Below are 14,755 nucleotides of genomic sequence, written 5' to 3' on the forward strand. Positions count from 1 at the left end.
GACCGAGCTACCAGCACCACTGTACTGTGGGTTAAATTTCAACATAGGCATTCTGGGGGACACAAGCATTCAGATCAGAGCAACATGTAAAATGGAATAGGCCGTAGACCTGAAAGAATACAAACAGGCTTTTTACCCACATAAGCATGTGGCAGGATAGTCAAGATGGTTAGAATAGAAAACAATTTGGTTTTTGTGCAGCATTGTGTCTGTCACTATTGGACCTCATGTGTTATCTGCCAGTTCATTGTCGACAAACAAAAATACCCTATGAATTTCCAAACTGCTCCCTGCTAAGTAAACATCCAATGTGAATATTATTGCATCACTGAAAATATTTATCTATTCTTTTCAAAGGTTCCAGACTCACCATCTTTCTTTTTTCTCTTTTTCTTAGAGAAGGGGTCTCATTCTCTGCCCAGGTGAGAGTGCAGTGGTGCGATGATGGCTCTCTGAAGCTTTGAATTCCTGCCTCAACCACCCAAGTAGCTGAGACTACAGGTGTGCACAACCATGCCTGGCTAGTTTAAAACTGTTTTTATGCCGGGCGCGGTGGCTCAACCTGTAATCCCAGCACTTTGGGAGGCCGAGGCAGGTGGATTACGAGGTCAAGAGATCGAGACCATCCCGGTCCATGGCGAAATCCCATCTCTACTAAAAATACAAAAAATTAGCTGGGCACGGTGGTGTGTGCCTGTAATCCCAGATACTCAGGAGGCTGAGGCAGGAGAATTGCCTGAACCCAGGAGGCAGAGGTTGCAGTGAGCTGAGATTGCGCCATTGCGCTCCAGCCTGGGTAACAAGAGCAAAACCCCGTCTCAGAAATAAAATAAATAAAATAAAATAAAATTGTTTTTATTTGTAGAGGCGAGGCCTCCCTGTTTTCCAGGCTGGTCTCAAACTCCTGGCCTCAAGGGATCCTATCTCAGCCTCCAGCGTGCTTGGATTTCAGGTGTGTGCCACTGTGCCCGGCCCCGTTTTCCAATAAGCATCAGTTTCCTATGTATTACATGTTGAAAGTGCATTTGAAGCAGGCCGAAATCCATCTGAAGCCTATTTTATCCAAAGACTGACCACCAACCCTAGTCATTACCTACTAATTTCCCCAGAAGGCCATTGCTGAGAATCTCTGGAGATTTGGAGAGGGACTCCTCAGCCACCAAGTGGAACAGGGTATCATCTCTACGCTGCGGGCACAGTAGATACCATTTGCACACAACTTGATACTTTGGAAGTTTGTAATTCTTGTTTGTTGTTTTTGGTCCTCTCCACTACTTAGTAAGTTTTAGGAAGAATTCTGGTCTATCTCAGCTATTCAAAAGGAGCACTGTACTAAAGGCAGGGGAAAGCAAGGGGAAGGTGGTTGTCAGGGATGCTTGGCCTGACACAGTCTTCCCTCCTGCCTGAAAAAGACTCTCTCCTTTGACCAAAACTCCAGTCAGGTGTCTCTGAGTCTTCTGCTGGAGTAGGCCCCACTTTGAGCATCCCTCTCTGTCCTTGCAGAACCCAGTGTCAGCAGGAATCCTGCTAAGTGGGTCTAGTGAAAAAACCCCTACTCTTGATTGACCACCTTTGATATCTGATCACCCTGGCCCACCTTCAGCAGGAATCCTATTTGGTCTGTTCAGACAGAAACTGCCCTATATTTGTTGCTTCCTCTTAATAATTTTCCATGCATGCTTTCCACCCTGCTCCTTGAATATAAATCTCCATACGTCCTTGGTAAAGTTGGTGTTGAGCTCAATCCCTCCCCACTGCATGGCCCTGCAGTACCCCTCTACCTATCACCATGGCCCCCTGGAACAAAGTCTGCCTTACCATCTGATATGGTTTGGCTGTGTCCCCACCCAAATCTCACCTTGAACTGTAATCCCCACAATCCCCACGAGTCTAGGGAGAGAACTGGCGGGAGGTGTCTGGATCATGGGGATGGTTTCCCCATGTTGTTCCCAAGATAGTTTATAAGTTTTCACAAGATCTGATAGTTTTACAAGGGGCTCTTCCTCCATCACTCAGCATTTCCCTCTCCTTCCACCTTGAGAAGGATGTGTCTGATTCCCTTCTGCCATAATTTTAAGTTTCCTGAGGCTTCCCCAGCCATGTGGAATCAATTAAATCTCTTCCTTTTATAAATTATCCAGTCTCGGATATTCATAGCAGTGTGAGAACAGACTAATGCACCATCTTGAACAAGTGTCATGAATCATTTTTTCTTTAACCTTAACCACCTGGAGATTTTCCTGATGTGAAGACCTCAGAAATGCTGTTTTTTAAAGGAAGTCAATGGCTTCACATCAAAATGAGCAGGATACAACATCTTGTAAAACACATTCCATTTTTTATGGGCTCACTCTTTCACAGTAGAAAGAAGACAGAAACCCAATAACTGAGACAATGATTTAAGTTTTATAAAGTAGGTGTACATCAAGTGTGATGTCAGCACAGAAGAGTGGATAACCACTTCTGCCATTACAGTCTGGAAGAGGTACCATTTCAGCTGATATTGCGGCAAAATAGTTTACCCAGCAGAGGGAGTGGGTAACTTCTCCACTCAATGATGTTCTTAAAAGTACTTAGGTAGTAGTGCTAGGCAGCAAATGATTCTTTTAATGTGTATGTCCACACATTGTTATGTGTAGGTAGCCTTATTAATCTGGTTGTATATAAAAGGGTAATAATAAAAATGAAATCACCGAATTCTATAAATTTGACCTCAAAATATGCTGTAAGTTCTGATATTATTTCTACTCTACCTGGGAAGGCAGAGTGGTTACCTAGGAAGATGAACTGTGGAAGTTGGCTGTGGATTGGTGATACCTGACCTCATGAGTCAGGCTTACTCTGTCTCCTTCTGGGTCTCTCTGGTGGAGACAGTCCTTCACCTCTGCAAAGTTTATCCAAGTGTCTGGTGATTTCTTCATAGTGTATATAGCTTCTAAGGCTTACAAACATACTCCTACCTTCCCAATGTAGAAAGCAGATTCAACAAAACAGCAAGGCAATAGGTGATTCCTAGGGATCAACAGAATGAGCTCTTCATAATAAAATCCAAAAAAAGAGAAAAGGTGGAAATATCAGCCAGGGCAACAGAAATGAAATTCACCAGGAGTTTCAGGAACTTCATAGTAAAGGTCGGATGAATTACATGGGGTAGGGTTTCCTCCACCTCTGCACTACTGACAATCCAGGTGAGACAATTCTTTACTATGGGAGGGGGCCAGGGAGAGGTTGGCCTGGTATTGGTGGATGTTTAGCAGCATCCTGGCCTCAGCCCATTAGATATCAGCAGCATCCCCCTACCACATCGTGATGTCCAAAAATGTCTACAGATATTGCTCCCTGGAAGTCAAAACTGCCCCCCTGAGAATCACTACAATAGGGCATCTCAGACTTTAAGGTGCACACAAATTATCTGGGATGCCTCCCAAAGTGCCAGAATTACATGCCTGAGCCACTGTATCTGGTGGGCAAATGTCTTTAATGTCTGGCTTTCAGTTTGTTACAATACATTGCTTTGGTTGAAGCATAAGAGAAAAACCTGGCCTCACATAGATATACCCAGTGGTTGGGAAAAGAAGTATTTTAATAGCCTTTCAGGTGATACATTATTTTTTGATACTATACCATAACTTAGCAAGTGGTAGTTTCTTAAAGGTTAGCTGCAATGAGGAATCTGAAACCACAGAACGAATATTTTGGACTCTTACACTAAAGTTTATTGGTTTATTTTATGGTTCAAATTGATCTTTTACCCATATAAGATTTTATAACATTATGCAGCAGTCAACTGGAAAATCCAGTTATTTAGCTATTCCAACTGTACAGTGGAAAACTCTACTGTATACTTGTGTGGGGGTAACCTCTCACATGGGCACCGAGGAAGGAGAGCTGTGCACACCCCAGGCACAATTAGTGCCTGAAGAATATCTTAGTTTATAGCATTATCACTCAGTTATTTCCTTTATATAATCTTTACATATAATCATATACTTGTTTACAGAATTAGTACCTGAAGTATAACTTACTGCTTACATATATCTAGCTTATATAATCATACTTAGTACTTATATCTAGCTTATATAATCATACTTAGTACTTATATCTAGCATACTTAGTCCCACATAATCTTTCTATATAATCATACAGGTATTATACAGGTATTGTAGTTGGAGCTGTATCGACACAGTTAGTACTGATTTATATAATCCTTCTATATGACCATATAACATTTGTAATAGGAGGAATGCTTAGAGCAGTCACAAAGCAGAAGCAGTACATGGGAAAACAGCCAGACCAGGACAAGAACCAAAGATCCAGGCGGTGGCATCCCTGCCTGAAACGGCATATGCTGTATGGCAGGCTTGGAGCAAGAGCCTCGTCTGAAAAAGGAGCTGTAGTACCTTGCATTCAGTTTCTGTGGAAAGTAGGCCTCAGGCCTGAGATCCCGTAAATAACTGAGGGAAAAGAACCCTTCTGGTATGATCGGGTCACAGTGGCTGTACACCCCGTCAGCCTTTTCTTGCTTCTGTGCTAGCTCAAATCATCCTCCCATAAATATCTGGGCACGGTGGCTCAAACCTGTAATTCCAACACTTGGGAGGCTGAGGCGGGCAGATCACATGAGGTCAGGAGTTCGAGACCATGCTGACCAACATGGTGAAACCTTGTCTCTACTAAAAATACAAAAATTAGCTGGGCATGGTGTCAGGCACCTGTTAGTCCCAGCTACTTGGGAGGCTGAGACAGGAGAATCGCTTCAACCCAGGAGGCGGAGGTTGCAGTGAGCCCAGACTGTGCCACTCCACTCCAGCCCGGGAGACAGAGTGAGACTCCATCTTAAAACAAACAAAAAAAGACTGAAAATGAACTTTACAAATAAGGCCTAAAGAAGCAAATAAAAAGCATACGTTTGCCTTCTAAAAATAAGGAACGTTAACATTTTGGCCCACTGGAACCTCTCTTTGCGGGCAGGGGCTGTGTTGATCTATGAGTCTCAGATTTAGTACTGGCTGGCACTTATGAGCTCAAAAAGTTTTTTTATTTTTTAAAGTACCCCATAGCCTATCCCTTTCATTTAGCTCGGTGGTGCAGTCAATTTCCCCAGAATATGCATTCTCACATAATTTTATGTATTTCTGGGGTACAGTGTGATGTTTCCATACATATAAACATTGAGTAACCATCTAATCAGGGTAATTAGCACATCCATCACTGAAACACTTGTCATTTCTTTGTGGTGAGAACATCCAACATTCTCTTCTCTAGCTATTTTGAGTCAACATTATTGTTGAGTATAGTCATCCAAAAGAGAACACCAAAACATACTCCTCCTAACTGTAACTTTGTACCTGTTGACCAAGCTCTCCGCATCTCCCTCCCCACTAACTCTCCTCTGTAAAAGAGTAACCACTTTTACTCTTTTTTATGAGATCAACTTAAAAAAACTTTTTTAAAACGACTGCATGTTTTCAGGCTAACACTCATTTAAAAACCGCGAATTCGGTAAAGAGTAAATCATTCTGCTGGGGTAAAAAATATTAAATGGCCTGGGTCCGGAAGCTCGCGGGGCACAAGTGCAGGGTCGCTCTGCCGGGCTCGCCGCGCCTGGGACCCCCAGCCGCCCGCCACCACAGGGGGAGGACGGGTGCTGACTCCCGGGCCCACGACACTCGGCTCCGGTGGTGTGGATTCCGCGCGGGACCCACGCGGGAACAAAGGCGGCTGGACCGTCCGACTCTCTGTATCCAGAAGGACCTGTTCCACCTCTCCGGCTCCCACACCCCTCCATCTGCATCTGCGTGACCTCTCAGACTCCGCTGGACACCGGAACCCAAGACAGACCCCACTGCAGTCAAAAGCCCGCGGGGAGCCAGCTTCAAGGGACTGCCCGGAAAGACAGAACGCGCGTGGAAAGCGCCGGGCGCCAGTCTCGGGAGAGGTTTGAGGCTGCGCTCATGCCCAGCGCCGGCAATCCAGAGGAATCTGCAGCCATTTGCGTAACCACCAGGGGTGAGGTGGCACTGGACATAAACGTGAGGGTCCCGGGAGCTTCACCTTCGTTGCGCAAGCGCCATCCCTTTCTACCTCACGCGGCTCTAGCAGCCGTCTTTTCTACCTGAAGAGCTGGCCCCTCCCCTCTGGACGCACTTCCCTTCCCCGGCAGGAAGAAGGGCGCTGACCCAGGGGCGCACGCCCCTGGCTGCGCATGCGTCATTCGTCAGCGGCGAGTCGCCTCGCCGCGCCGAATTCACCGCCCCGCCGGGAGTGCGCCTGCGCAGTCGCCGGCGCTCGCACCTCAGCTTCCCCTCCCCCTGGTCCCCGCGGGGGCTCCGAGCCCGGCGGGACCATGTTCACCAGCACCGGCTCCAGTGGGCTCTGTGAGTACTGGCCGCCGCCGTCCTGGCTGCCCCTACACGCCACCCTGGGCACCTCCTTGAGGAGGCTGTGGCAGCGGGGACCCTCGGGTTTGCCGGAGGTGGTGGGGCCGACCCTCCAGACCCGCGCCCGAACCCTGCTAGTTCCTGGCCTAGGGGGTCAGCGGAAACCGCCCTCACTTCGGCCTGGGGGGTGAATGGGGACCGCCAGCCCCGACCCTACCTGGTGTCCCCAGGTGCAATGGTCAGGAGTCTCTTGGGGCTGCTGCAAGTGGGCTAGTGCCCTGGTGTTCTCGTGGGCCGGCCCCAGGCCCTTTGCGGCGCGAGTGCAGCGCTGAAGGAAAGGGTCGTCCCCCTCACCTTGCCCCATTCATTTAGGTTCTCGAGGGACGGAACTGACTGCCTCCCGCCCGCACCTGCAAAGTTCAGCCTCCGCTTTAGAAGCTGACCTCTGAGTTTCACTTGGATGTGTTTCTTCTCCAGGCTCCAAGAAGAGTTTTTAGACAAACAAACACTGATGAGAGTGCTTTCTAGTGGAGGGAAGTTAGGAAGTCGTGGCGTGGGCGCGCAGCTGTGCTGCTGGTTATTGCTGTTTTCCTGGCGTGTTAGCGGGGGACAGCAGGTAGGGGGCGGAGAAGTATTTTTACAGCCAGTTAAACGGCTTTTCTCATTGACCCAGAGCGTGTGGAATTGACTTTCGGTAAGGTAGACTGCGTGTTAACGGCTCGGCACGGGTACGGCAACGGAAAACAGCTCTAATTTCGCAATTTCCATATGTCACTGTTCATACTCCATGTGAAGTTAATGCTGCTGGAGGACAGAAACATCTGACATTTCCAAATACGAAAGATCTGTTGGGAATGTCATGAATCTTCTGAGAATACGTGTCTTGTCTTATAGTCCATCAGTGAGTTAGTATCAGAGTCACAGGCATAATTTTAAATTTTCCTCACTTCTCAACTTCTCAGGTTTTGAAGTGGTTTCAATATTTATGATTTCCTTTGTTTCATAATTAATTTGATTCACGGTATCTTTTATTCATTGGTCCCAGAGTATGTTACCTCTACTAATCTTCCCCAAACAACCCTTTAGATAAAGAACCTTATGACTGTAGTTGAAGCTGACAGTTTAAGAAGGTGGTGTGGTTGTCCTGGGATCACACAGTGAGCCAGGAACTGGTGGTTATGAAATTCGTGGTAGAATTTTTCAATTTCAGTTGTTCTTTTAGCATTTTGATCTATCCTTGCTGCCCAAAGTACATATAAAAAAATTAAAAGGGGAGTCTGCTGTTGTTTGCTGTACTGTACTAGCCATGAGATTATATTGGCCATGTGTATTCAAAGTTGATACAGGGTGACTGTGGGAAGATAATTATCTATGGCGCATGGTGGTGAGTGTTGAATTTTAGGAACCAAATTGTTGCCCAGGGAGAGGCCTAGGCCTGGATCCCATCTGCAGCTGTCTTGGCTTGTTTCTAAAATTAAGTGCTTCTGCAGTGTAAGAGTTGTTGAGGCTGGGCTCAGTGGCTCACGCCAGTAATTCCAGCACTTTGGGAGACCAAGGTGGGCAGATCACCTGAGGTCAGGAGTTCGAGACCAGCCTGACCAACATGGAGAAGCTCATCTCTACTAAAAATACAAAATGAGCTGGGCGTGGTGGTGTACACCTGTAATCCCAGCTACTTGGGAGGCTGAGGCAGGAGAATTGCTTGAACCCGGGAGGTGGAGGTTGCGGTGAGCCGAGATCACACTATTGCACTCCAGCCTGTGCAGGAAGAACTAAACTCTGACTCAAAAAAAGAATTGTTGGGATGGCAGTTCCTCAGAAGGCTGTGTCTTACATGCTCTTTTTACAAACATTTTGGGCATCTTCTCTGGACAATGAAGTGGGCTAGGTGCTGGAAACACAGCAATGAACAGTTCCTCGTCTCAATGCATGTGGTGCTGACAGTGGAGTTTAGGTACAGTTTTCCAAGACTGGTCATTAGAAAAGGCTGTTCGTCAGCTTTAAATTTTTTTTCTCTGGAGAAGCTACCCACTGAGGGGGATTTCCTTTATTTTATTCTTTTTATTTATTTATTGAGATGGAGTCTTGCTCTGTCACCCAGGCTGGAGTGCAGTGGCAGATCTCGGCTCATTGCAACCACTGCCACCAGAGTTCAAGCGATTCTTGTGCCTCAGCCTCCCAAGTAGCTGGGATTACAGGCGCCTGCCGTAAAACCCAGCTGATTTTTGTAGTTGTAGTAGAGACAGTGTTTCGCCATGTTGGCCAGCATGGTCTTGACCTCCTGACCTCGAGTGATCCTCTGCCTCTGCCTCCCAAAATGTTGGGATTACAGGGGTGAGCCACCCATGATTTCCTTTAGATAAGTTGAGGGACCCTTTAGTAAATCCAAATTCTGATCCTGAGTAAGTATCTGAAAGGAGGATGATCCGTGTGCACCCCCCATGGGTGGTGAATAACAGTCCCTTTCCAGGGAGAAATCCCTGCTATTTCCTACTACCTGCATGTTTCTCATGTTTTGTGGTTAATAGATAATAGTGTTTTAGTGTTAAACTTGCTTTTCTCTCTCATCTATTCAACGAGTGCCTGTTGAGCCCAAAAAGGCCATTGCACTGACTCCTCACTGAGCTAGTTAACACTTAAGCCATTCCCAGATGACAAGACTAACAGGGAATTGTAATACCCCTATACACTGCCACGGGGCCAGAGCCCAAAACACTCACACTGGCTTTCTTGGGTTCCTGCACTCAGCGTATCCCAAATTCTTGTCCAGTGTCCGGAAAGAATCAGGTCACACAGGCTTGAAGGATGGTGAATGCAGGGATTTTATTGAGTGTTGGAGGTGGCTCTCAGCCACACACTGTTGATACACAGAGGATAAAGTAATGATAAAGGTGACCAGCATCAAACAGGCTAACAAGTCAGTATGATTCACATAGTGATAAGTAACACGAAGACAATGAGAGGGGAAGTATAAAGACCAAAGTTATGGTGGAGGACCACTTTAGCATACATGATCACAGAGGGTAGCCAGGAAGGTGACATCTGTACTGAGACCCAAATGATGTGAAGGAGCCAGCCATATCAGAGTTTGTTGAAAACTCTTCATTTTGAAGAAAGGGACAGCAATACAGTTTCAGACACAGTACAGTTGAAAACACTCTGCTGTGCCTGTTTCAAGTGCTTGAAACTATACTGCTATCTGCCCAGTCATGCAGTTATGAGCAGGTAAAAGTGCACAGGATTAGTGGTCATGACTCACTTTAGATTCCTTGCTTATTGTCCAGTGCTGTCACTCCGCTCTACATTGTATAATGTGTATATCATTTAGTAATAAGCTCCAGTTCACTCCACAGTGTGTTCACTGTGTAACGACCGATGCAGCCAACATTAATTGCATGTCTAATATTTTCCAGATACAGTTCCCGCCCTCAAGGAGTTCAGTGTCTATTGAGCAAAACTGTTTTAAAAAGAATGTCTGTGCTTGGTGCTATGGGTTTATTGCAGGGGGTGGGCTGGTTGTGGGGGGGGGCACAGTTGAAGAAGACTTCCCAATGTAGCAATATTTGGGCTGACTTTTGAGAGTTTGGCAGGCATCATAGGGTGGAGAAGGCCTCAGAGGGACAGAGCCTAGACAGGTCTTGGCAAAGAGGCAGGTGGGAATGAATCCAGGTTATGCCTGGAGTGAGCTATTCCTAAGAGGTGTGTGGTGAAGTCTTTCAGTGGACAATGGAAGGTGAGACAAGAACTGGGGACAGAATTTGTGAACATTTTAAACTTTAAAGTGGGGAAAAAAGCAGGTGCCAGGGAAGAAGACTGAGGAATGGCCAAGGAAGTAAGGAGACACCCTGCAGGAGAGAATTTCAGGGGAGAGTGGCTGGTAGCATTATACACTGCAGTCATTTTCAAAACAGGCCTGAAGAGTGGCCTGTGGGAAAGAAAGAGCCCCCCAGGCCAGAACCTTTCCGGAATAGCTTGTCCAGTAGTTGGGGAGAGAAGTCAGATTATAATTGGCTGAGGAATGAGTGGGGCGTAAGTGGAAACAGTGAGCTTGGAAAGCGCTTTCAAAATCTTGGTTACGAGAATCAAGAGAGGGAGTTGTGCTTAGATGTGGCCACAGGTGTAAGGGAGAGTTTCTTTAAGTTGAGAGGAGGCTTAGCTTGTTTAAAAGGTGTTGGGAAAAAACTGTGGGAAGGAAGTGGTTGAAAATACAGGCAGGAATGAGTGATGGGGCTGAGTTGTGAGGAACTGTAGTAGGTGAGCCTCTAGGACCCAGGGCAGGCGTGCTTCTCACTGCTGTAGAAGGGAAGAGGAGGGGTTACTCTTGGTTATGGAGTAGTGGTTCTCAAATGCTGTTCCTGTCTCAGCTGAAAAAAAATCAGTCATGGTGTTTCCCAATGTACAGTTTCTTGGGTCCCCTCCCCAGAGGGTCAGATTCAGAAGAGCTAGCATGGGTGTCAGAAACCTGTTATTTTTTTGTTTTAAGAAATGTGTATTTTTAAAGCCCCCTCATCCTCCCACCCCAGGACATTCTAATGGACAAACAGATTAGGAGGAGGCAAGAGGGCAGCCACAGGTGGGGCAGAGAGAACAGAGTCTGGTGGGCTAATGAGAGATGATAGAAGATAGATTCTAAAGATGTGTATTCTGGTAGGTTGTGTTAATAAAGCTGATTGAATCTGGGGAGAGGGAGGAGTCGAAGGTGACTTTGCTTTACCACTTGGGCAGCTGGGTGGATAAAGAGCTTCTTTACTCATGTGGTCCTAAGACTGACCTTTGAACATCCAGTTTGAACATCCACAGTGCATGACTGCCCTCTACCTGGGGGAGTCAACAATGTTATTACCCACAAATGGTGTTTGCTTTAGGCCTCAGAATCTGGTTTTTAATCATTATCCACAAGTGTGTTGACTCAAAGCCTCTGTCATTAAATCTGTACTGAATAAATGCCTGGCGAGCCAGCTGTTCAGGGCCATGGCTGCTAACTCTTTACAGCACCCTCCTTGGGGTCTGTAAGCTGCCTGGACCCCCAGCCTGCTCTTTCACTGGATATCTGTGTCTGAGTGCATTAGTTGATCCATTGCTGGGTCAGTGTCTGCCTGTTGGATCTGACAGTATCCAGTCTGGAACCTGTAGTTCATTACCAGACTCTCAGAAACCTGAACCTCTCTCCTGCGGTGCTCATTGAGCAAAACCCTAACTTGGCATTGATTTATGGGGTCAAGTCTGAGCCCTTGGTACCGTTTCTCAACTAAGTTTCTGGTATTCATTTCTCAGCTAAGTTTCTGGGATTCAGTCATCTCCCTGTGCTACCTCTGTTTTGTCCTAGGCTCAAGGCTATTCTCAGTCTCTCCCCATCTCACTCTTCACCCATCCAAAAAATTAGGAGCATTCATCTGGGTGCTCCTTCCCCTTCCTACTCCCTCTCTTTAACTTGTTCCTCCAATCCAGAAGAATGAAATAGCCTCCTGCTGAGACCCACCCGCTACCGATTCTGAACTCTTTCTTTTCTGTCTTTTCTCACGCCACTCCTGTTTCTTCTTTATCTTCATTCTCTCCCCTGCAGGAATGAGCTTGGCACACAGTTTCAGCTGATGCTTTCTCCTGTGTGTGCCTTAGTGGCACCCGCTCCCAGAGTTGGGAGCCTCTGCCTGCTGCTGTGTTGACCTGGGGGGATGCATTCTTATTTAGTAAGAGGGCAGAGTATAGAGGTATAGCTCGCAGGCCTGGAAGTGAGACTGCCTGTACTTCAGATCCTTTATTGATTGGAAGGTTAATATGTGTGACTCCTAGAATTTTGCCATAGTAACTACTCAGGTTTAAGTAGTATCAACGGGATCCTTCTTCTGAGCCTATTCTTAGAAATACAAAAGTATAACTCATCCAACAACTCTAGCTTATATCTTCCACTGCTGACCACCTTCTTTCCAGCTCATGAAAGGTGATCTTCCCTTATTTTTCTCCCTTTCTCACCTCCCTTCACTTTTAAGCCCCGTATAATTAGTCTGCTGCTCTTCAGTGGCGAGGCCCTGTTCTGGGCTCATTGTGGCCTGCTTCTGCCCCACTGTACCAATGAGCTGCTCTGAGTGAAACTCTTCTTTGAGCCAAAACATTTGGTAGGGAGCCTTAGGCCAGATGCAATTAGAGAATTTTGATGAGCCCAAAGTCCACTGGTGTCAGCCTGTGGTGTGGACATTTGTCTCACCGTAGAGCTGGGTGAGCCCTCAGGACTGGTGGGGTCATTTGAGGCCTTCACTCTTCACCTTTGTTCCAGCTTAGGATCCTGCCTTGGGAACCTAAATACCCTGTCCCCTGCATACTGCTTATATGGACAACAATTATTGACTCCTCTTTTTTTGGTGTTGTCATGAAGGAGCAAACCATGTTCCTACTGACATTCTTTCTTAAGTATGCATTCGATGTGTGGCAGATGATCCAAATCTTTATTTTTGCCTCTGTCTCTCTTTTTTTTTTTTTTTGAGACAGAGTTTCGCTCTTATTGCCCAGGTGAGAGGGCAATGGCGCGATCTCTGTTCACTGCAACCTCTGCCTCCTGGGTTTAAGCAATTCTCCTGCCTCAGCCCTCAAGTAGCTGGGATTACAGGTGCCCGCCACCATGCCCAACACAGCTTCTCCAGCTTTCTAGATTTTCTCTGTTGAAGATTGACTGTACCCTTGCTAGTCACAGATTTAGCTCATGAAATAGGCCATCAAGCCCTGACCTCAGCTTGGTGTGAGGGTGTGGCTATACTCACGGCCCCTCAAGGGTTCTTTTCACCAAGCCCCCTCCTCCTGTCCTGTCTTTGCGGGAGGGAAGCCTCACATGTAGCCCTGATCTGGCTGAGAGGACTGTGGGAGCCAGGGACTGCCTTGTACTCACTCTTGGAAAGTTCTGCATTCTGCTATGGAGCCTCCCTTTGGTGGCAGCAGCCCTTCTCTTTTGGTACCTTAGGGGAAATTCCAGTTTTACCATCTTGTTTTGGTTGGGGTTCTGTTTTGTGGGCCAGCAACCATTTGGCTCTATTCTTTAAGGGCATTTTTAGAGTTTATACTTTTCTGCTGTTACCAGGCCTGGGTTGCCCAAACCCAAAACAGCTGCATATACTCTTGGGGACACATGCTTCCCCACCTGTCTTAAGTTTTTGGGGATTGCATTTTTGAAACTTCAAAGGGATATACTTGTCATAAATTTTAGTGGCCAGGCACAGTGGCTCATGTCTATAATTCCAGCAATTTGGGAGGCCGAAGCGGATGGATTACCTGAGGCCAGGAGTTTGAGACTGGTCTGGCCAACATGGTGAAACCCTGTCTCTACTAAATGTACCAAGTTAGCTGCCTGAGTAGCTGGGATTACAGGTGTGGTGGCAGGTGCCTGTAATCCCAGTTACTTGGGCAGCTGAGGCAGGGAGAATCGATCCTGGGAGATAGAGGTTGCAGTGAGCTGAGATCATGCCATTGCACACCTGTAATTCCAGCTACCTGGGAGGCTGAGGCAGGGAGAATCGCTTGATCCTGAGAGGTGGAGGTTGCAGTGAGCCAGGATCGTGCCACTGCACTCCAGCCTGAGTGACATAGTGAGACTCTTAAAAAAAAAAAAAAATTAGCTAAGAAGGAAAGCTAGGCATTAACTAGAGAGGGACAAGCTTAAGGGAGGATGCTTTTTTTTTTTTTTTTGAGACGGAGTTTCGCTGTTGTTAACCAGACTGGAGTGCAATGGCATGATCTCAGCTCACCGCAACCTCTGCCTTCTGGGTTCAAGCAATTCTCCTGCCTCAGCCGAGTAGCTGGGACTACAGGTGCGAACCACCATGCCCAGCTAATTTTTGTATTTTTAGTAGAGACGGGGTTTCACCTTGTTGACCAGGATGGTCTCGATCTATTGACCTCATGATCCACCCGCCTTGGCCTCCCAAAGTGCTGGGATTATAGGCGTGAGCCACTGCACCCGGCCTAGGGAGGATGCTTTTAAAAAAGGTTTCTTTTCATTGTAAAAGTAACATTAACCATACCATAGGAAGTTTGGAAAATTGAGAAAAACCACTCAGCATTTTATTTAATTTCTTCATCTTTTCTTCTATACACTTAAGTTCTTGTTTTAAAATAACTGACTTTGTTATAAAATGAGTACATCTTCATCAAAGACAATTCTGCGATGCAGGAAAGCACTAGGAAGAAATAAAGTGGCACTTATTGATGTTGTGGCGTCTGCTGTCTTTCCAGTACAAAAATGAATATCCAAAGAAATAGGTAGAAATAAATTTATCTCAGTACTTCTAACTTGCTTTTATTTCACCCAACAGAATCTTAAAATGTGATCATAATGACCTGCTTTTTTCTTTTTCTTTTTTTTGAGATGGAGTTTTCGCTCATGTTGCCCA

At 46.4% G+C, this 14,755-nt stretch overlaps 1 protein-coding gene across 1 annotated transcript in view; it reads left to right on the forward strand.

Moving 5' to 3' along the window:
* Positions 1 to 6,313: 6,313 nt before the first annotated feature.
* The window catches only part of UBAC2 (UBA domain containing 2), a 195,102-nt gene continuing 186,660 nt past the window's right edge, over positions 6,314 to 14,755 (forward strand). Inside the window, exon 1 of the mRNA XM_002742515.6 lies at positions 6,314 to 6,377. Within this exon, the coding sequence (XP_002742561.3) occupies positions 6,347 to 6,377 (31 nt within the window). The 5' untranslated portion in view covers positions 6,314 to 6,346. The remainder of the gene's footprint in view (positions 6,378 to 14,755) is intronic.

Source organism: Callithrix jacchus, chromosome 1 (genome assembly GCF_049354715.1).
Source record: "Callithrix jacchus isolate 240 chromosome 1, calJac240_pri, whole genome shotgun sequence".
NCBI classification, from domain to species: Eukaryota; Metazoa; Chordata; class Mammalia; order Primates; family Cebidae; genus Callithrix; species Callithrix jacchus.